The sequence below is a fragment of the Siniperca chuatsi genome, linkage group LG7 (genome assembly GCF_020085105.1).
Source record: "Siniperca chuatsi isolate FFG_IHB_CAS linkage group LG7, ASM2008510v1, whole genome shotgun sequence".
NCBI classification, from domain to species: domain Eukaryota; kingdom Metazoa; phylum Chordata; class Actinopteri; order Centrarchiformes; family Sinipercidae; genus Siniperca; species Siniperca chuatsi.
The window spans coordinates 18,912,348-18,933,651 of record NC_058048.1 but is presented as its reverse complement, the minus strand read 5'-3'; the positions used below and the strand labels follow the sequence as shown (position 1 = coordinate 18,933,651).

At 42.4% G+C, this 21,304-nt stretch overlaps 3 protein-coding genes across 7 annotated transcripts in view; 2 read left to right on the top strand and 1 right to left on the bottom strand.

Moving 5' to 3' along the window:
* The window catches only part of sipa1l3 (signal-induced proliferation-associated 1 like 3), a 74,618-nt gene extending 65,818 nt beyond the window's left edge, over window positions 1-8,800 (top strand). For 4 of the 5 annotated variants that reach the window (XM_044204045.1, XM_044204047.1, XM_044204044.1 and 1 more), the window contains 7 exons: window positions 1,536-1,766; window positions 2,491-2,653; window positions 2,764-2,938; window positions 3,196-3,372; window positions 4,001-4,127; window positions 4,532-4,613; window positions 5,277-8,800. In XM_044204045.1, coding sequence (XP_044059980.1) covers window positions 1,536-1,766; window positions 2,491-2,653; window positions 2,764-2,938; window positions 3,196-3,372; window positions 4,001-4,127; window positions 4,532-4,613; window positions 5,277-5,471 — 1,150 coding nt within the window. In that variant the 3' untranslated portion in view covers window positions 5,472-8,800. The remainder of the gene's footprint in view (window positions 1-1,535; window positions 1,767-2,490; window positions 2,654-2,763; window positions 2,939-3,195; window positions 3,373-4,000; window positions 4,128-4,531; window positions 4,614-5,276) is intronic. The other variant, XM_044204049.1, reaches the window with a different exon arrangement.
* A 309-nt stretch (window positions 8,801-9,109) lies between these two features.
* On the bottom strand, window positions 9,110-14,633 carry LOC122879651 (ribonucleoside-diphosphate reductase large subunit). Its single transcript, XM_044204051.1, has 4 exons — window positions 14,444-14,633; window positions 10,577-12,558; window positions 9,769-9,957; window positions 9,110-9,680 (listed from the first exon to the last, which is right to left on the bottom strand). The coding sequence occupies exons 1-4, from the start codon at window positions 14,460-14,462 to the stop codon at window positions 9,486-9,488; spliced, it is 2,385 nt and encodes a 794-aa protein (XP_044059986.1). The 5' UTR covers window positions 14,463-14,633; the 3' UTR covers window positions 9,110-9,485.
* Window positions 14,634-15,499: 866 nt separating this feature from the next.
* On the top strand, window positions 15,500-21,272 carry qpctla (glutaminyl-peptide cyclotransferase-like a). Its single transcript, XM_044204052.1, has 7 exons — window positions 15,500-16,792; window positions 18,338-18,484; window positions 18,561-18,854; window positions 19,273-19,434; window positions 19,804-19,903; window positions 19,998-20,114; window positions 20,433-21,272. Exons 1-7 carry the CDS (start codon window positions 16,574-16,576, stop codon window positions 20,576-20,578), a joined length of 1,185 nt encoding a protein of 394 aa, XP_044059987.1. The 5' UTR covers window positions 15,500-16,573; the 3' UTR covers window positions 20,579-21,272.
* The last annotated feature ends 32 nt before the right edge of the window (window positions 21,273-21,304 follow it).

Below are 21,304 nucleotides of genomic sequence, written 5' to 3'. Positions count from 1 at the left end.
ACAGATTATCATGTGTGATCTCCTCTGCTGGTGGACTTGTCACTGCCACCCCCACATCATAAACGTATGCAGGCATAAAACACACAAACCTACACAGGTTTCGACTGCTCTGTGTTGGATTAAAACAATCTGTGTTTAAACCCTGAGTGCCATCGACTCTGATGTTGCAGTTTGGGCCTGGGATGTGTTCGACCATCAACATAATATAGACATAAAATTAAAACAGAAGGCTTCAGGGCACAGATGATTCATCACAGGTATTGTGCAAACGGTTTGGCAGATACTGTTGTATAGTTTGTTTTAAATAGAGGATACAGTGATAAATAGGTCAGTTTTGCAGTGGTGAAGGATTGGTTTGTTGGCTAAAAGACATTTCAGGTTGCTTGATAGATGATGGTAGTTGTAGTTCATAACTCTTAGGCTGTTTACCTTTGCTTTCAATGGTGTTGTATCAGCAGTCAGTAGCATAGTATCTGCTGTGTGATACTGTTGCTAAACACTACCTGGACTTTGCATACTGTATCTTCATTGATCAATGAAGAGGAGGAAAAGAAGATGTATGCTACAAGAATAAATGAGTCTCATGTGGAAAGACAACAAAGAGCATTAAAAGAAACTCAGTTTACCCTTTGTGAGCAAAACAAGACAGTGCTTCTTCTGTGGTCTAATAATTTATTTCACGATTATGGTGACGTTACATGCAAGACGGTCTCCCACAACTCAGTCACTCAATCGTTGATACCACTCTTATATCTGTTAAATATTAACCTACCGCCAGGAGACGGTTAGCTTAGCATAAAGACTGGAAACAGAGGGAAACAGGTAGCTGTCCAAATGCAACAAAAAATGTACTATTACAAATTAACGCACCTTAGGGGGATGGTAGGCTGATTTTTGTGTATTTCAAAATGCTATAAGTTATTGCTGGCAGGTCATTTTGTGACATGAAATAATTGAATGATCCTGCAAATGGGGCAAATAATTACTGCATATGTAAAATGCAGTATTTGAGCACAGAAGTTGTTAATCTCTTTCTTTGCACGTTCCTTCCTGTGATCTTAATATCTGGTTCTGTTAGATTAAATTAATGTACCTTGCATCATGGTGCGCCACAGGCTATCTGTGACATAGTCCGTTGAGATAATGTGACTATACTTGTTCTTTTTCCATGAAAAGGAGACAAGCAGACATTACCTATCCACTGACAAAAATTGAGTGAACTCATTATACCATAGTTGCCGCCTCTGAGAATCTCTAAAAGATTTTTCAACAATTCATAAAAACTGAAAAGGCTTTTCTTCCTTTTCTACACTTGATACGCGTGGCCAATCGCATGTGTCCTGTCAATGATACCTTCAGTCTACTTATTCACACCAAGTAGCTATTGACTTTCTGTCAGGGTGTTTGTATCATCTCTTCAAAAGTTACCACCTTATCAAGTGAAACCCAAATATAACTTCCTGTGGCTAACTGTGTTCAAAACAGCAGTTTTTCATGTTGCATTAATCATGTGTTTGCCTTGTCCGTTATCTCAGAGCCTACACTCCGCAGGGTTACAAGACTCCGACAGCTGAGAAAGTCCGGCATGTCCGAGCCGCTACGGCAACACCCACTTCAGCCCAGTTAAGCTCCATCCCGCTGTCCAGCTCCGCCCCCAAGGCCTTCTATGGGAAGAGCAGACAAACCGCCTGGCAGACAGAAGACACCAGCCCATCACCTTCAAACGCAACCACGACATCCAGCTCTGACAGCAGCAACAGCAAGAAGTACGTTAGTGACTGAGAGCTTCAAATGATCAACTTTGATTTAGAAACACTGTCTTCACTAATGATGTGGGGGTTGTTTGCATGTTTCTGTCTCCACCACTGTGCAACGATCTTACTACTATCAACATTACACTACATTCTGCTCCTGGAACATCACTAATGTTTGAATATGATGAGTTTATCGAGCACACTTTGAAAGTGCCTCTAAAACTCTCCACCGACTTAATTCTACCGCAGTTACCTGCAGTTTAAACACACCCTAAATCATTATGATGAATCTTTGAAATGGTGTGAGTTTGTTAGTTCCTCCTTTGCGATGCATCCAAGGAAAAATCCATCTCCTTATGCAAAACGTGATCGTATTCTAATTTTGTATAGTTCAAACCAGTGATTCCCAACCTTTTTAGCCCTTAAAATGAAGTAATGTCTACTTGCGACCCCTCTTCACTAGACGCATATGTCTATCGGTGGTGACCAATTCAACCAAACTGCTTTGAGTTCTGAAGGAGTAAAATTATCATGTAATTCACAAGAAGATTAGAGGAAAGTACGAAATAATAAGCATAACTCTGAGCAGCAGAAATATGTTTCTGCTTTCCCTCGACTGTTAATTATCTCATGAACCTTTAACCCTGTAAATGAGCTGCAGGTCTAAATGGTTTGGATCAATGTGGAGAGACATGATATCTTTTGTGTTTTTGGTGCTCATGTCTTTTGTGTCCAGGCAGGTGGATACAAACTCAAAGAATGTGTTTGGACAACCTCGGCTCCGAGCATCACTGAGGGACCTGCGTTCTCCACGACGGACATACAAAAGCACCATCGAAGATGACCTGAAGAAACTGATTATCATGGACAACCCGGGAGAGACGCCACAAAGAGATCCGGTGAGGAACAAACTAACACTTGCGGACAGTTGTATCAGGCTTCAGTCAACAGTCTTACTTTCATGAACGAGCACACACAGGTCTGATCTCTGTCACTTTTGTCCGTGTAGTCTCCCAGACGAACCTTGCAGCGCACCTTTTCAGATGAATCACTGTGCAGCGGGCGCAGAGAGGCCAGCTACGCCAACTCTGAGAACCAGACGGCCCCCACTGACGTGCTGTTTACCTGCACGCTGCCCACACGCAGACACGCCATCTCCTCCAACCACATGCAGAGCAAGAAGGGTGAGTTTAACCTGCAGCAGCTGTTGTCCTTTTGTTTTCAGGCAGGTGGACAAAACTTGTAAACAGTGTTGAATGTTCACTGCCAACACTGCTGTGCTGAGTTTATCAGCTGCCAAGTTTCATTCTGTGGGGATCCAAGGAGTTGAGTGGCGAAAGCAAATTCACATTCATAACTTCTGCAACCTTGTAGTATGTAGCCTTGTTTCATGCAGAGGTTTGGTTACTCACTGCAGCTGTTGTCCTCTCCTGTCCCTCAGTGCCTCTGTCTGCCTCGGAGCTCTCTCTCACAGAAGTTAGAGACAAAGTTCCCCCCCTGAGGAGGCTCGATCCCGGGCTGATGCCTCTTCCTGACACAGCCTGTGGCCTGGAGTGGTCCAGCCTGGTCAACGCTGCTAAAGCCTACGAAGGTGAGGACGGAGACACTCCAAGATTAGGTTTGTTCAACTTAGGCTCACTGTGGGATTCTGGATGTAATATGTGGGGTTTTGTGGATTTCTCTGTTATAGTTTGGACCAGAAATTCTTGAATTGCAACACTGCTTTAACATTAACTACCCTCATATCAATTTATGTATGGTTTTATTGGTCAATTTAATGTTCAACAAATCTAAATTTTCCCAAATTACAGCTGCTCTCTTGTAGCGATTAATTTGCAAGATTTAAACAAAAAAAAAGAGGGATTCGTTAAATATAATTAACCAGTGTGAAATCCTAAGTCCCTGGTGGATGTGAGACATATTGTCTGGATGTTGGGTAGATCTGTTTCTCTATGTCTCGGCTCTCTTCTGAGATCTGTGCGTTCATCTGTGCCTCGTACTGCTTCCCAGCTACTGTTTCTTTCCTGGTTCTCCCTCCTGTCCCCCTGTGTCCTCTGCAACCACAAAGACTATTGCAGCACTATCAAAGACACTAGACTCAAGCCAACACTTGATCCACGGCCTTACCTGCACTCAGAGGCCTCCTGTGCTGAGGTGTGATTGTGTCATGTTTCCCCAGGGACACTTTAGTAAAAAGATTCATTTATGCAGCTTTTAGAAAGTACGATTATGTGTCTCTGTTGCAGCACAAAGAGCAGTTTCCCTCTTCTCACTGACTGAGCCGCAGGTTGGCGGTCCAGACATGAGACCAGTCGTCAGTCCAGTCCAGTTTCACACTCCTCAGACACCTCGGACCACACCGACCTTCAGCGGGTACGTCAACCTCACTGTTACACAGATGAAACAAACAGTATTTGTTGTAAAGTAGGAATACAACTCTAAATATTCATGTTTTGTTATGTCTTAACTTTGTCACTACAGCCACCTTGTCGTAATTTACTTAACTGCCAGGTTGTTTACTCTTCTGTGCACTCTCACTGGAGTAAACAGTTGGTCGTTTGAGTTGTAGTACCGGTTTCTGTGTTGCAAAAAGGGCGTTTATTTTTCTACCAGTGAGCAGCCATGAAACTGAAGATCTTCAGTTCACATGGTTTTAACTTGGGAATGAACAAACAAACACCAGTAAAACCTGTCCTCCCTAACCACCTGCATAACCTGTGCAGCAGGTGTGTGTGTATTTGTCTTTATGCAATGTAATGTGTGCTGTGTGTTTACAGCGACGAGGTGCCCAACGATTTGTCTGGCCGGCTCTACCACCTGGAAGTGATGTTAAAACAGCTGAACACTGATCTGGAGAGAGTGAGAATATTTAGTTTTTCACAATTTTGCCTTTATTAAACAGTTAAAAAAGTAGAACGTCCTGGGCCAAATTTGAACCCAGAACATGATAGTGTTGTTGCATGCGCCCACTTTCCTCCTTTTTTTTTGATACTTTTAAAGTCTCACACTGTAATAAATCAGCTTTTTACTTATGTGTGCGTTCAAGCAATCAGATCCTCGGTTTTTCTAGTTCATTTTGATGTTATTTAAAGGAATAATATGACCCAAAAAGGTAACAAATTTGCCTACCAGCACCTCTAAAGCTTTCTAATCAACATTTAAAATGTTGTTTGTTTAAAACCAAAGTTGTGGCTTTACGAGGGGTTTTGTGCTGCTCGTAGTCAGGTTTTTGTTACCGTTGGACAGTGCCAGGCTAGCTGTTTCCCCCTGTTTCCAGTCTTTATGCTAAGCTAAGCTAACAGTCTCCTGGCTGTGGGTTTATATTTAGCAGACAGTAATGAGAGTGGTATCAATCTTCTCATCTAACTCTCTGCAAGAAAGCAAATAAGAGTATTTCCCAAAATGTCGAACTATTCCTTTAATAACAGTGAAAATTGAAGTTCCATCCATTGTCGAGTCAGTTAACTGAAAAGTCACCGTTTATTTTCTTCTTTCCTGATATCGCTGTCTCTCTACCACCAGGAGAAGCAGGATAAAGTCGTTCTGCTCGCAGAGATGGCCAACCTGAGAGAGAATAACCAGCGCCTGCAGGAGGAGAGCCTAACAGCCAGTGAGCAGCTGCGCAAGTTCAGCAGGATTTTTACTAACCTCGACAAGACAGAGAGTGACCACGAGCCTCACTCCTTAACACAGGAAACTGACTCAAAGAGGGAGTGATATCAAAACCTGCAGCAGAAGACGAGAGTGAGATTCAGGCCACAGAGGGAGGGTGACTGTACTCAGTACCCATGATTCCTTGCACACACAGGGGCGGCAGAGGTCACAAAGATGTCACCTCACTCAGCTTCCACTGGACTGCCTTAAACCGTAGAGAGAGCAAGAAAAAAAAGACGATCGTGATTTTTAAAATGCAACACTCCCAGAAAGTCTCACCAAGCCTGTGTGCACAGACAGAGCAGAGACCCTCCCTCTGTATTCTCTGAGCCTGTTTATTTTTATAAACTGAAGTCAAAAAAGTCTTATACACTTGTCATATATATAAATACATACGCTACTATGCCAGAGGAGCGAGTAGGAGAGGAGAACCTGACTGTGTTAGAGAACACTACATCACCTGGAGAGGCCTAATACTGTTCCTGCAGCGAATCAGCCAAAAAAAATACAGACTGCATCTCCCAGAATGCACTAGAAGTAATGGAGACTCTACAGACATGGTACTGTAGATAGATGCCTGTGTGGTACAATTCTCATGTATCAATGTTATCTATATTGTACTGATATTGTAAAACAGTCGTACTAAAGAGGTGTATGTGTGTAACTGATGGTACAGCGAATACTCAGAAGCATTATCGCACAACAGTGTTTGTGCTCAAGGCAAGATGCATTTTATTACCCTTTGGTGTGAGTGTGTGAGAAAGAGGCTGAATGTGATGGTCTGTTATAGGACGTTTGATTGATGAACAAAGTAGTTTACTGTAATATGAAACTTGCGGGCCACAATATTTTCCTTTCCTCCGTTTACATGGATGAACCGTGGCCCTTTAGATGTGAAACAAGCCATCAGTGAGTGTTGAGCCAGTGTAAATGGTCGATGTCATTGAAGCTCAGTGATTTAATGGTATCATATCTCTAATGTAGTGCATTGTTTTGAATTTAATTTTCACTGTTTTCAGCAGTGCCCTGTCATCTCAGATCTGGACAATTATTTTAACCTTGAGTCGTTATCACGTCTTTAAATTAACTTTTTTTTCTTCCTAATATTTAAAACAATAGTTTGACATTGACACCACTCGTGTCTTTCCGTCAGACATGGAGCCACAGCCAGCAAACGGTTATTAGCTTAGCATGAAGACTGGAAACATGGGGGAACAGCTAACTAGCTAGCCTGGCTCTGCCCAAAGGTAATACTATCCGCCTACGAGCACCTCTAAAGCTCACCAATTAACTCCTTACATCGCATTTGTTTAATCTCAAACAAAAGTATAAACTGCAATTCGCCATTTTACGTACTTTTTTTTTAAGCTAAGTGAGCAGTAACGTCCAGGAGTCTCCGCTGGTTGCCTGGCAACTGGTACTGGTGTTACACCAAATTCTGTAAATCACACTTTATCACATACTTGATTTTGATAGCGGTTACCAAACATAGTGCCCTCATAGTACTTAGATATAAAGCAAACAAGATATAACGTGTTAATTTGCGAGCTTTATGAGGTTCTAGAAGGTGGATTTTGTTAGCGTTGGACAGAGCCAGGCTAGCTGTTTGCTCCCCCGTTACCAGTCTTTATGCTAAGCTAACCGTCCGTTGGTCTGTAGCTTCATATTTAACAGCACAGTAAGAGAGCGGTGTCGATCTTCTCATCTATACTAACTCTGCACTAGAAAGTGAATAATCGTATTTCCCAAAACGTTAAGATATTTGAATAATCGCGTCTTCTTTCTTTCGTCTTCTACTAATCAAAATTAAGCTGTCACCGCAGAAAACATTTACTGTACAGGAAACCCACTGGACAACACTGAAGCTCCTTCATATCAGAACCAGTCTGTCTGTGTGTATGAGAGGATTTGTCCCCGTGTTCAGTGATAACCCAAATGAACACAAAAGACACTATTTATACCGCTAGCTTGCTTAATGATATTGTCTACTATATCTATTTTTCATACAGAAATAATGTGTCTGATTGCGTGTGTTTTGGATGCTGGTACTGAATGGACAATACATCCCTGCAGAGGATGGATCTTATCTTCCTGTGTCAGTTTAGCTATTGCTGATAAAACTAAATGATCATCTCCTGCTCCGCCCTGTAGTAACTACTTCTTCCCTGGTCTGACTGGAACTGTTGAATTTTCAATCCCAACTCACTCAGGTTCCTCAAGATGCTGTTAATGACACTAAACCATCAATCAGGGGTGGGCGACGCCTGAGACAATGTAAACTTGTCTGCCATCACAGATTTTGCCATATTGTTTATAACAGTAGTTATCCCTTTAATATTTCTGGGTGTATTAGGTCATTGCAGGCAAATTAGCAGGACTGTTTTATGGCAATATTGGATTTTTATGATTTATAAGTTTGTAATTTGCTGGATTAGCCTAAAACAGACAAATATAAACAATTTCTCGATTGATTTTTCCATAAAGTTGACTATATCGATATCACACATCTGTATCGCCCACACTTAGTATTAAAAAAAAGTTTTTCTTTCACTGACACAAGAGGGAACACGTGTTGTAGTGTGACTCTGAGGTGGGCAGAAAACTGCCATTTCCTGTTGTTACCACCTCCTTCATTCTTCTGCAGCCAGTTATACAGTTTCAAGCTGGGCTGTAGTATCAACTTTAACTTTGATAGCAGTAACGTTTATGCCTGAGCCTATTTGGACCTTTTTGTTTGGGTTCAGAAATACTTTAACCACTCTGGGATAAACAAATTCAGACTGCAATTGTCCCGAAAGAAAAGCTCCTGTTATTCTGGTTTGTGACAAACTCCTGTTGCTCCTTCAGGAAATCCTTCATTCATGCAGCTTCGCAAGTGTAGCTTTTATTTTAGTATCTGCAAGTCTCAGTTTGCTTGTGTTAAAGGGGCGAGGTTTATTTCTTTATTTTAAATACATTTTGTTCATGTTATGTATAATTGTAAGCTATTTATAGCAAACACAACCCTGTTGAACAATTCAATAATGCATTATGGTTAATGGTAATATTGTATAACTAGGTTTGTTTTTTTAGATGTTAAATATTTTGATAATTTATTTCTTAACACATTCCCACTGTTGCAGACAATAGTGAAGATGAGAGGGTACTGTGTTTTTATGTGTGTATGCGGTTTTACGTCTGATCTCTGTACAAAACTGATTTGTATGATTCTGCATTTTCCATTTTCTCGCGTCGTCTTTTCTTTGTGCAGCGGTGCTTTCTGCATGTGGCAGGGCTACGTGATGCACAGACAAAACGTTTGGTTTCTTTGGGTTGTAATAACTTGTACATTTAAAAGTGTAAATTATGTTTTCATTATTTTATAAAAAATATATTAAAAATAACTATCAGAACATTGTCTGATTTTCATTATTTCTGAACTGTAAAACACAATTTGAGAGTTGTTTCACCTAAAATATTCAGTTTTAGACCAAGAAAAGCAGCAAATCCTCACATTTAAAGCTGCAACTAAAGCCTTTTTACCACTTTGATAAATGTCCGTTAATCAATATTGTAGATTTTCCAGTCTCTCTTCAACACCAGAGGGAAGTTTATATTACTGGAACTCCAACTACACTAACTGTAAACATGCAGCTCAATAACATTAATATAATTGGCAATTATTTTAAATCAAGTTTTGGAAGAAAAATAGATTACAAAAATACATTATAGTAAATTTAATATTTTAGACAAAACATGCCATAGTACATTTCATTTTACTTTTCTGATGTTTGGACAAAACACATCTTCCCGTGTTTCCTCTATTAAATAATTAATTGATAATAAAAATCATGAGCCGCAGCTCTACAGCACTTGTTTTCGTCTCCTGTTGGTTAACTTTCCACAGCTCACACAGACAACTTGCATGTAAAACTTTATTTTCTGTTACAAAGCCATTTTATTTCCTACATAAAATACATGACATAAGTGAGTTGACAGAAATAAACTTAATAAAATTAATTCTATACATTTTGACAGTGCATCCAAGCATAGTTTTGAATCGTTAGATTCACATACACCAAGTCACCGCAGGTGTGTTTAAGAGCCACACATGAGGCACTCGTCTCGGTTCTCCAGAGAACACACCATGGCGGCAATGTTGCGCTCTTTGATCTCCGCCTCTGAGGCCTTGGCCGGCTCCTGCACCTCCTTCAGCTTCTCCTTGTTCAGGGTGAACTGGATGGGGTTAGCAGCAGGCTTCGTCCTCAGGTAGTACATTCCTGTCTTCAGACCCTGTGGTGAGAGGGAGGAGTGAATTTAACACGCGTTGTTGAATTTACCGTAGTTCTCGGTTCGGATTCGTCCTCCAGGTCTCACTTACTTGTTTCCAGCCGTAGAAGTGCATGCTGGTCAGTTTGCCGTAGTTTGGCTCTGCGATGTGGATGTTCAGGGACTGGCTCTGGTCGATGAAGGCACCCCGGTCGGCGGCCATCTTAAGTATAGTCTTCTGGGAGATTTCCCACACGGTTTTATACAGCTGCTTCAGATCGTCTGGAATCTCATCAATGTCCTGTTGAAACAAACAACTGTTTTATTATGCAAAATAAATTTAAAAAAACATTTTAAGGACTTCATTTAATGCTAAATTAAGCAACTATTTTATTATAGATTTTTCTAGCGAAAATGCAAAACATTAGCTGGTTCCAGGTCCCAAAATTAACCAACTCAAAGTATTTCAGTAATTATTTCTAGTTAATCATGACTAGGGCAACAACTAATGTTTATTTTCTGAACCGATTATTTTGACTATTAATCATTTAGTCTATAAAATGGTGAAAAATAACTTCAGAGAACCCAAAATGATGCCTTGAAATGTCTTTTGTTCATCCGACAGTCCAAAACTTTTACCGTCTATCATTTACTGTCATATGTGACAAAAGAAAAGCAGCAAGTCTTCACATTTGAATATGAAACGATTAATCGATTATCAAAAGTAGATTTTCTTTCCATCGACTAATCGTTGCAGCTCTTATCACGGCAAAGTCAAGTTGTAATGCGTTTACTTCAGTAGGTCTGAAGCTGATATAAGCAGATAACCATTAAACAAAATAATGAAAATCAGCATCTTGACAATACATGTAGAAAGTTTAATTCCTGATATGCGACCTCGGTGCGATATGGATGATTACCTGAATGGACCCGTTGTGAGCTATCAGCTGGTTCTTCATCTCCTCGCTCCACAGCCCCCTCTCCGTCAGGTCTTTGAGCAGATGAGGATTCACGATCTGAAACTCTCCAGAGAGGACCCTGCGGGTGTAGATGTTGCTGGTGTAGGCTTCGATAGACTCGTTGTTGCCCAGGATCTGGGCGGTGGAGGCTGTGGGCATCGGGGCCAGCAGCAGGCTGTTCCTCACGCCGTGCTTGGCGATCTTCTCCTTCAGCAGCTTCCAGTCCTGCAGGTCGGTGGGCGTCTTCTCCCACATGTCGTACTGGAGGATGCCCTTGCTGACAGGAGAGCCTTCGTACGTCTCATAGGGGCCGAGCTCAGCCGCCAGCTCGCAGCTCGCCTCCAGGGCGGCGTAGTAGATGGTCTCAAAGATCTGAATGTTCAGCAGCTGGGCCTCGGGGCTTTCGAACGGGTAACGCATGAGGATGAAGGCATCTGCCAAACCCTGGACACCGATTCCTATTGGCCGGTGGCGCTTGTTGGACTTTTCCGCTTCAGGCACCGGATAGAAGTTAATCTCGATGATCTTGTTCAAGTTTTTGACGATTACTTTGGTCACATATGCCAGTTTTTTAAAGTCAAAAGTCCGCTCAGGGGTGACGTACATGTTGAGCGCGATGGAGGCCAGATTACAGACGGCTACCTCATCTTCGCTGGTGTACTCAACGATTTCTGTGCAGAGGTTGCTGCTTTTGATGGTGCCCAGATTCTGCTGGTTGCTCTTCCTGTTGCAGGCGTCTTTGTACAGCATGTATGGCGTACCGGTTTCTGTTTGGGACTCGATAATGGCGTGCCACAGCTGCTGAGCCTTCACCACACGCTTGACCCTCCCCTCCTTCTCATATGTGGTGTAGAGCTTCTCAAACTCCTCCCCCCAGCACTCGTCCAGCCCGGGGGACTCGCTTGGACACATCAGAGACCAGTCTTGGTTGCTCTCCACTCTCTTCATGAACAGGTCGGGGATCCACATGGCGTAGAAAAGGTCTCTGGCTCTCTGCTCCTCCTTTCCTGTGTTCTTCTTCAGCTCCAGGAAGTCAAACACATCGAAGTGCCAGGGCTCCAGGTAGATGGCAAAGGCTCCGGGTCTCTTGTTGCCACCCTGGTCGACATAACGTGCCGTGTTGTTGTAAACTCTCAGCATGGGGACCAGCCCATTGGAGTTGCCGTTGGTGCCAGCGATGTAGCTCCCCGTTGATCTGATGCAGCTGACCGCCACGCCGATTCCTCCAGCTGACTTGGAGATGAGGGCACATTGCTTCAGCGTGTCATAAATGCCTTCGATGCTGTCGTCTTTCATGGCGAGCAGGAAGCAGCTGGACAGCTGTGGCCTGTTGGTTCCTGCGTTGAAGAGCGTAGGGGAGGCGTGGGTGAACCACTTCTCTGACAGCAGGTTGTAGGTCTCGATGGCTGCGTCAATATCTGTTTTGTGGATCCCAACAGCCACTCTCATGAGCATGTGCTGCGGTCGCTCGGCCACTTTGCCGTTGATCTTCAACAGGTAGGACCGCTCCAGAGTCTTGAAGCCAAAGAAGTTGTAGGAGAAATCTCGGTCGAAAATTATGGCCGAGTTGAGGCGGTCTTTGTTCTCAAGAACAATGTCGAGCGTCTCCTTGGAGACCATGGGCGAGTGGCGTTTATTTAAGGGGTTGACGTAGTTGTACAGGTCCTCCATCACGTCGCTGAACACCTTCTTCGTCTCTTTGTGCAGATTTGAGACGGCGATCCGTGCAGCGAGGATGGCATAGTCGGGGTGTTTAGTGGTGAGAGTGGCAGCGATCTCTGCTGCCAGCGTGTCGAGCTCCACGGTGGTGACGCCGTTGTACAAACCCTGGATCACCTTCATTGTTATCTGGGCCGGATCCACAAAGTCGGAGTTCAGTCCGTAACACAGCTTCTGGATGCGTGAGGTGATTTTATCGAACATGACGCGCTCTTGGCGTCCATCTGAAAGACAAACAAATACTTCTCAATTAACCCCATCGCCACAGTCTAAAGTTGTCTGTCGGCAAAATTATACAATTAATAAGCAGTAAAGATGAAACTATTAGCTGCCTCAATAAAGTATCGATCATGATAAATCCAGTCAGGTCCAAGTTTGGACTCACCAGTTTCTAAAAAAACAATACATCTAGAGCTGAAACATCTTTTTATTTAAACTGCTATTAATAAACTCCTAATATTTTATTCGTTCACTCCAGTTTTTAAACCTGTTGTCATTTCATCAACATGTTCAACCAACACACTTTTTTGCATCAGCTGGCTTCTTCTTGGATTCCTTTTCGTTATATCTTAAGTGTCCATTTTCCTTTGAATCTCTTCCAGTTCTGACTCCGTCTTTCAAGCTACACGGAATATTTTGTTTAAATATAAAAAGCAAAATGCTTCTATTAAATCTCAAATATACATTTGACAAAATACCTACAAAAATCATAATAGTTCATCCAAATATTATCACTTACAGGGTCTTAACACAGTGCGATTCCTCCTGGTACTTAACTATTAAGTCAGTGGTGGACGAAGTATTAGTACTTTTACTTGAGTAAAAGTAGCAACACCACAGTGTAAAAATACTCTGTTACAAGTAAGTCCTGAATTCAAAATCTTAACTAAAAGTACAAAAGTATTACCCTCAAAATATTCTTAAAGTACCAAAAGTAAAAACACTCATGATGCAGAAAGGCCCATTTCAGAATCACATTATATTACTGGATTATGATTATTGATGCATTAATGTGTTCATCACTTGCAGCTGGTAAAGGTGGAGCTGATTTTAAATACTTTATGTACTGTTGGGCAGTGTAATCTAATAACACATGACAATTTACTAGTTGATTTATATTTTGACTAAAGATATCAAATAAATGCAGTGGAGTGAGAATAATAATTCCCTCTAAAATGTAGTAAGTATAAGTATAAAGTAGCATAAAATGAAAATACTCAAGTAAAGCACCTCAAGTACAGTACTTAAGTAAATGTACTTTGTTACATTATTGTAACTTATTGTAGTCTTCAATTACTTGTTTTGTTGTGTCTATTAGTCCTTTAAATGAAGAAAAGGACTAAAAAAAAATAATTGAATATTATTTGCAACGTTGTCAAGAGCTCAAAGGGTTAATTTCTGGAAACTATTCAGCTTTTATCACTGAAAAGTGTGCAGCAATTCTGGTGACAGTTTATTCCAGTCTACATACATTTACGGTCAAATAACTTGTGTTGAACTCTGTGGTCCAAAAGTCTAATAAAACTGTAAAAACTTTACTTTTCCTGGCCAACGAAACTGCAACACCTGAGCAAGTTAACAAGCATTTCTTCCAACCAGAACCGGACTCTCAGGTCGGCCTGTACAACTTTGCCTTTTGGCGCCAACTATGACAAAGGCTTACGTCCATAAAACACTTAACTTCAATAAAAACATGTCGCAGAATGGCTCAAAAATTACATTTCAATTAATTTAGCGTGAACATTCACTTGTATGGCCAGCTGGTCATCGATGTTAATTATCTAAGAGGACATGCTTGGTAACCTGAAGCTAATTAGCTCAATAAGACGCTGTAGCCTGCTATGTAACTCTGGTTAACTAGCTTAACTAAATTAACTAACTGAGGGCTACTAGCTAACGTTAGCTAACCGCTTCACGCTGCTTCACTGACTCAAGCATGGCGAGTAAGTTTCGGTTGTGTGATATAACACCTAATTAGTCAGGCTGAGGCATCGGATGAGTCGCGATCATTTCCTAATTTCTGGTAAATGCACATTATTGACAGCGATAGCTCTGAAGCTAACTGAGGCCCGAGTCACACTGATCCATGACAACAGAAAAGCAGCTCACCTCGCTTGATAACATGCATGCTGGCAAGGTGTGATGTTACTCGTCTCCCGAGAAAACAGCAGCTCTCCAGCTACAGGTGTGTCTTCTCCTCGGTGTCAAAATGTGCGGCTGAGCACGAACTCCGTCCAAAACTCAGCAGAGGAAGCGCGAAAGTTTCCCAAAAAATCCCGCTAACGGTGTATTTGTATGGAAGGCGTAACCACTGTGGGCGCTTTGACCAATCAGCAGCAAGAGAACGCGGGACTTTATGTCTGAGGGCCAATCACAACAGTTTAGAATGTCAGCTTCCTTTTCCGGGATGAAGATCTGGCGGGATGGAGAAGTAGGTCATGATGCAGGTTTTGTTTTGTTCAGACTTGCTGTAAATTGATTAATTATCCGTCACATGAGGCACGAGAATGTATTCACTCTATGTTCTTACACATTTTTGCTGGATTGTGTCCATCGTGTCTGGAGTTTCTTACAAAAACACTCCCAGGCAAAGCACTGAAATCAAATATTCCTGCAAACTGAAGCAAGCAAGGGAAGAAAAAGAGGAGTATGGTGCATTTATTTGGGTGGGTGTGTAAGGGATAAGGAAGTTTAAGAAACAAGTTTATTTAAAACATAGTTTACTGCAGATGTACATGTTAATCATACTCAGAGGTTGAATAGAGGCTCCTGGTGTAATAAGAAAAACAATGGAAACTTGTGATTGGGTAACATCCTATAATTGGTTCAGATAGTTTGCCATCTTCACAGATGGGGTGAACAATAAGCCTAAAATGAATTAGTTTGGTACTGAATGTGAAATAGAAATGACAGCTCGTGTTATAGTTTATACAAGGGAAAGTTGATCTGAGACCACTTCATATTTTAATATTCTGTACAGGACTGATCAGTATACTGCAGACCTTCTTCAGGCATACAAGTTAATAATTTCCTTGTCCTAGTGTGCAGAAGTTCCTTTTTTTGTTTTTAAATGTGATTTTCAAATTCAGCCTCTCAGCCAAATAAGGAGTGGACACAATTATTATTAAAATAAAAGGTCAAAGTTCAAAGGTCTGTTTAATAACCATGACATCATCACACATTCATAATATGAAATAAAAACAAACACGTGGCCACAATATACAGTATGTCACATATCACCTTTAAACATCCAGCGACGTATCATGAACAGCCATTTGTAGGAAAATATGAAATGTTGCGTGGGAAACATAAACAACAATAAATTTAGCTAGTGAAAGATAAATAGAGTGAAACACATAAAGCTTAGAGAGTCACATTTGGCCAATGAAGCTGATTCTGATTAATTATAACTTCTTTATATACTGTAATCTATATAATCTATAATAATACATCATAATTATTTGTTGATTATATTTTGTATTAAAAATCTGATTCTGCAAAGTGACTAGTAACAAATAAAGGTAGTGGAGTAAAAAGCACAATATTTGCCTCCGCAATGTACCCAAGTACAGTACTTGAGTAAATGTATTGAAGTGTATTTCATGTTATTTACTGTAGTACTGCAGTACTCCTCCTGTCCTATAGGTGGCGTTAGCGCACCACAACGCTGTTTGCCAACCGCCATATAAACCTAAAAGAAGTTACGCCATTTAATCACAGAGCACTAAGATGTCACGTAACGGGAAGGTGTAAAATGTGTACATTTTTACATGGACTTCTGCACCAGAAGAGTTATGACAAGTTTGATACATGCTCACTTTGTTGCAGTTCGTCTCGTTAGTAGCTATTAGTGGATGGAAATGAGTTAAACACAGCAGTAAAGAGCTGCTGCTCGCTAAACGGCAGACGCTAGAGATAGACTGAATCAATCTGTTTCTCTGTAAATTATAATGTTTCCTGGATTAACTTGATCCAAGCAGCCCTAAAGCCAACCATGCCTCCAAAGAGCTGGGCTGCTAGAGTCGCCTCGAAGATCGGGACCACGAAAGACAGACTATCAAACGCGAAGGATGGATCATAATGTTGAAACGGGACTGCAGACTGAGCCGTCCGTTCAGAGCCAGCGTCCTCATCGACTTCCTGTGTGGATTTCCCTCCTACATGCTCCACCAGTCAGTTTGGACACGTAGCTGTTAGGACTGACTGATCGATATTAGAGAGACACTGTATCTCCAAATCATGTCCAGGTCCAGTCGGCGGTACAAGCCTCTGCAGCAGAGCAACGGCAGCGGCTCTTTCCCCGGCTGTGACCGGGTGCGGATGTTCCGGGCCCGGGTACTGCTGCTCTGTCTCCTCGGGGTTCTGGTGCTGGCGGTGGTGCTGGGAGTCTACCTGTCCAACGACACCACCAATGAACATGTGAACCGCATGCCGGCCGCAGATCTGTCCAAAGACAGGGTAAGAGCAATGCCACATACATAAACACAGACTCTAAAACTTTACCTGTCTGTCGTGGGACGAGTTTGGTTCTCAAGGTGTTAAATGTCACTGAAATATAATAGCCACAACCAGATGGTGCTGCATTGTCTGGACTGCTGTGTTACCACATCTCATAGTAACCAGATAGAAGACGTGTCAGTGGTGACAGAGACTCATAATGATTGTCTCACTATATCAACAGCACAGCAACACATTTCTTCCCCCACATTACTGTTTATTTACTTTTTGTTTATGTTGGATACATTAACAGACCAGAGTGGCTGATCACACGTCTAGTGCTGAAACTATTAGCAGATTTATCAGCGACTATTTTGATAATCGATTAATCGTCCAGGTCATTTATTAAGCAAAAATGCCAAATATTCTCTGGTTCCAGCTTGCTGCTTTTCTTTGTCTTGTGTGATATTAAACTTGATGTCCTTAAAGTTCCCCTCCACACATGTTTCTTTAAAGAGTCCTAAAATTACCTTTCCAGAAATCTATGAATATGCAAATATTTTTCATTTCAAATGTTTTACTGCAGGATACAAGATGCCAAGTGCTTCACTGAAAAGTCCATTCAAAGTGTATGTGCATAATTTTCACATCACTCTTGTGTAAGTTGCGTTTTTGGGCCACGATTGGCTTCCAAACAAGTTGCGATGTCACAATGCTTGTTTTGTAAAACTCAGATTTATGATGAGCACAGAGAAACTTTCTCCCCTTCAGCAGATGAATGTAAAAACATCCTTCTAGCGTCAAACTCTGCACAAACATCATTCTGCGCAGGGAAGCTCAAACATCCAAGTGAAGGAACAAAAAAAGCGAAACACATTTTTGAGTGGAGGGTGTTGGTCAGACAAAAACAAGCAATCTGATGCCATCATCTTGGACATTAGGAAAGTGCATTTTTCACTATTTTCTATCATTTTATGGACCAAATGTTTGATTGAAAAACCGAGGAAATAATCGGCAGGTTAAGTGACGGTGTAAGTAACTGTTAGTTGCCTTCATCTGTCCCTTCACATTCAGTCCCAAATCGCAAATTTGCCTCAAAGGGCTTCAATTTCTTGTACAACACATGACACCTTCTAGCTTTGGAGCCTCAATTCAGATAAAGGAAAAGGACACACAACAAATAACCTGTAACAGTAAGAAACAACAGAGGAGCGATCCGTCCTCCAGCGTAGATGTCGTATATGCAGGATAGAGTAGACGTGACAGTTACAATATGGAGAAACAGAATGACAGCGTTGGGTGAATAAAGTGCAAACACGTATATGAAGAACGTGGATCAGAGAAAACGTCGAGCAACTTTTAGCTTCCGCCAAGCACTCGTAGGACCTGCACCACAAAACCTCCTCTGTACCACAACAACCTGCAAAGAGGACAGATTCTTACTAATTATTCTCGGTGCTGTTGTTACACTTCTCTGCCTAACTTTTTGTGCACAGGATACATTGTTTTTCTTGCTTTTTCTCTTCCCACATTTGCTTTTTAATCATTAATCTCCCGTCCATCCAGTTGTCCCACAAACCCAGTAAGTGCTCCCCGGCTCAAATCCGGCGTCTGGCCTCTCAGGTGGACGGTACTCGCCTGTGGGAGACTCACCTGAGGCCCATCCTAATAGAGAGACTCCCAGGGACACAAGGCAGCCTGGTTGTACAGCAGGTGCGTGTGAATATTTATAGTTTCTCTCAGCATTTTCCTCCCTCGTCTTTAATCCACCCTCTCTGCTCCGCTTCAGCACATCACCTCCACTCTGTCTTCGCTGTCTGCTGGCTGGGCCATAGACTTAGACTCCTTCCAGTCTTCGACCCCTCATGGCCAGGTCACGTTCACCAACATCGTTGCCACTCTGGACCCTTCGGCCCCTCGCAGGCTGCTCCTGGCCTGCCACTACGACTCCAAGGCTCTGCCTCCAGACCCCCGGGCCCCGGAGAAGGTGTTTCTTGGAGCCAGTGACTCTGCAGTGCCCTGTGCTGTGATCCTGGAGCTTGCCACCTCTCTGGATGCCCAGCTTAGATCATTCAAACAGCAGGTGTGTGCTCGGTTGTGTTTTGTTACATGTGTAATGATGTGAATTTGCAGTGGTTGCACTTAAGATACAGACAGCAGTTGGAAGCAGATGCTGACAGATTGGATTGATACTTTACCATGTTCCTTCCTATGAGAAAAAGCCTGAGATGCTGAGAAGAGTAGTTTCTCTTTTATTTTTTATCTTATACTCTCATTCCATCCCTTTGGCTCTTTGCCTGCAGTATAAAGTAGAAAATGCTGACTCCAGCCCCTTGTTTTCTCTGCAGCAGTCATCTGTATATAGCAGTATCTCTCCAGAGGCTGTGATTTATGTAGTCAAAGTAGGAATACACACTGCGACATCACTGCAGGAAGAGAAGCTGGCCTCAGTTGCTGCTTTTTGTAAAGTGCATTTTAATTTGATTCCTCTCCCCTCCTAGAAACTTCCAGTGTCTCTTCAGCTGGTGTTTTTTGATGGGGAGGAGTCATTTGAAGAATGGACCGCCACAGACTCGCTGTACGGCTCCCGTCACCTGGCCGAGCGCATGGCCAACACGCCTCACCCCGCAGGCTCCACGCACACCACCATGCTCCAGGCTGTGGTGAGGAAACTGCATTTTACTCAAACATGGCCTCCGTGGTCATCCTCGCATCCGGGTCCAGACACACACTCTAAATTACGTATGACCAGGCTGAATTTAGCAGACTGCCTACACACAGCCCATTTTAAACTTAACAATAGCCGCAGGTCTGTCGTGTCTTTATGGACTGAACCTCCTACTATATATAGTAACTTAGGACTACTTAATTAAATTTAACAGCCCAAATCTAGCTTCACCCCTCCTGCTTTGTCTCTCATGTAGTCATGTAAAGTAACACTACTGTTGTACTATGATTAAACAGAAACTCAATATTCAGTAGCCATTTCCAGCTCCTGACTTCTCTGTTTTGACTTTGAATTGTCCCTCTAGGACCTCTTTGTGCTGCTAGACCTGCTTGGCGGTCCTGATCCACTGATTGCGAATCACTTTGATAACACGGCACGCTGGTTTGACCGTCTCATTGCTGCAGGTGAGCGCTGGATGTACCTTTTTTTTTTTTCATGCATATTTAAAATCCCTCTCGTGTTGCTCGCCCTAACTCTGCCCTCACCTCTCCCTCTCAGAGAAGAGACTCCACCGACAGGGCCTTCTGACGTCTCACCCCTCAGAGCAGACGTATTTTAGGAAGGATGTGTACTTTGGCCCTGTACAGGATGACCACATCCCCTTCCTTCACAAAGGTGAGTGATGACATCGACAGCCACATGATCCGTGCAGGAGCCCGCTACTGTGGATTCCTCCTGTGCAACATCAGGGAGATTTGTCCCTTTCTCACCAGGTGCTCATGCAGGCATTTGTTTGTCATCTCCTGCCTAGACTACTGCTACGGACAAAAGCGTGTGCCAAATGATCGTTATGTAATGTAATATAGTAAAGTCTAACAAGTGTGTGTGTGTGTGTGTGTGTGTGTGTGTGTGATCTAACGCACATGTCTTTTATGTAGGTCATTTGTTCCCGCGCTCTCAGTCATCATCACTATCTTCCTCCTCCCCATACAGGCGTCCCTGTGCTGCATGTCATCGCCACTCCCTTCCCACAGTTCTGGCACACGCTGGACGACACAGAGGAGAACATGCACCGTCCCACTGTGGTGAACCTGACCAAGATCATGGCTGTGTTTCTGGCAGAATACCTGGGCTTCTGAACACCAAACACTGACAGCTACTTGTGGTGGATGTCCAACGCAGCTGTCACATGAAGACCCTGTACTGGAGTACTAGTGCTGTTTGTCACGCTGATGACAAATAATCGCAGAATGACTATGGATTGGACCCGAACCTGGTGAAATGAACAAAACTGTACAGTTATCAGTGTACGGGGATACCAGATAAAATGTTACCAAAGACCCTGCTGGACTGACTAGTCCACCTTACGTGAGGGACGAGTTGGAGACCCCTGTCTAAACTGCGTGGAAATGTGATGTGGATAGAAAGAGTCTTAATTAAAGTGTTAATAGTTCTGGGATCATGGTACCGGAGGAACAGTTAGAAAAGTCTGTGAATTATTTTTTTGCTTCAATCCTGTGAAAAAAAAATCATAGCTGTAGCATTTATTTACCTCGTTAATATGATCGAGATGTACTCATGTCTTCTTAAAGACAGACTTTGTAACCAGTTGAGCTCTCTGAGCTGCTGGGAACAACATGTAGTGACAATGGTGAACGACAGCCAACCTGGCTATATCTGTGAATAATCCTATTGACTTCACTTGAGTGAGGATCCTCTTGGCCTTACAACCTGCTGTTATTAGCTGCTAGCTATATTATATGGCTACACTGCACATTTTGTGTCAACAAAAGGGTGTCCTGAAGAGTCTGCAATAAAGTTAAAATGGTTTAATTCAGTTTCTCTTAGAATTTGATGCATTTTCA

What these genes read in the sequence shown, in the direction of transcription:
- LOC122879651 (XM_044204051.1), bottom strand. An exon ending in CTCACAACGGGTCCATTCAG is followed by an intron (nt 9,958 to 10,576) that starts GTAATCATCCAT and finishes TTGTTTCAACAG; the next exon opens with GACATTGATGAGATTCCAGA. An exon ending in ACTTCTACGGCTGGAAACAA is followed by an intron (nt 9,681 to 9,768) that starts GTAAGTGAGACC and finishes CTCTCACCACAG; the next exon opens with GGTCTGAAGACAGGAATGTA.
- qpctla (XM_044204052.1), top strand. Translation starts at nt 16,574, where the DNA reads ATGTCCAGGTCCAGTCGGCGGTACAAGCCTCTGCAGCAGAGCAACGGC. An exon ending in TTAGATCATTCAAACAGCAG is followed by an intron (nt 18,855 to 19,272) that starts GTGTGTGCTCGG and finishes CTCCCCTCCTAG; the next exon opens with AAACTTCCAGTGTCTCTTCA. An exon ending in CATCCCCTTCCTTCACAAAG is followed by an intron (nt 20,115 to 20,432) that starts GTGAGTGATGAC and finishes CTCCCCATACAG; the next exon opens with GCGTCCCTGTGCTGCATGTC.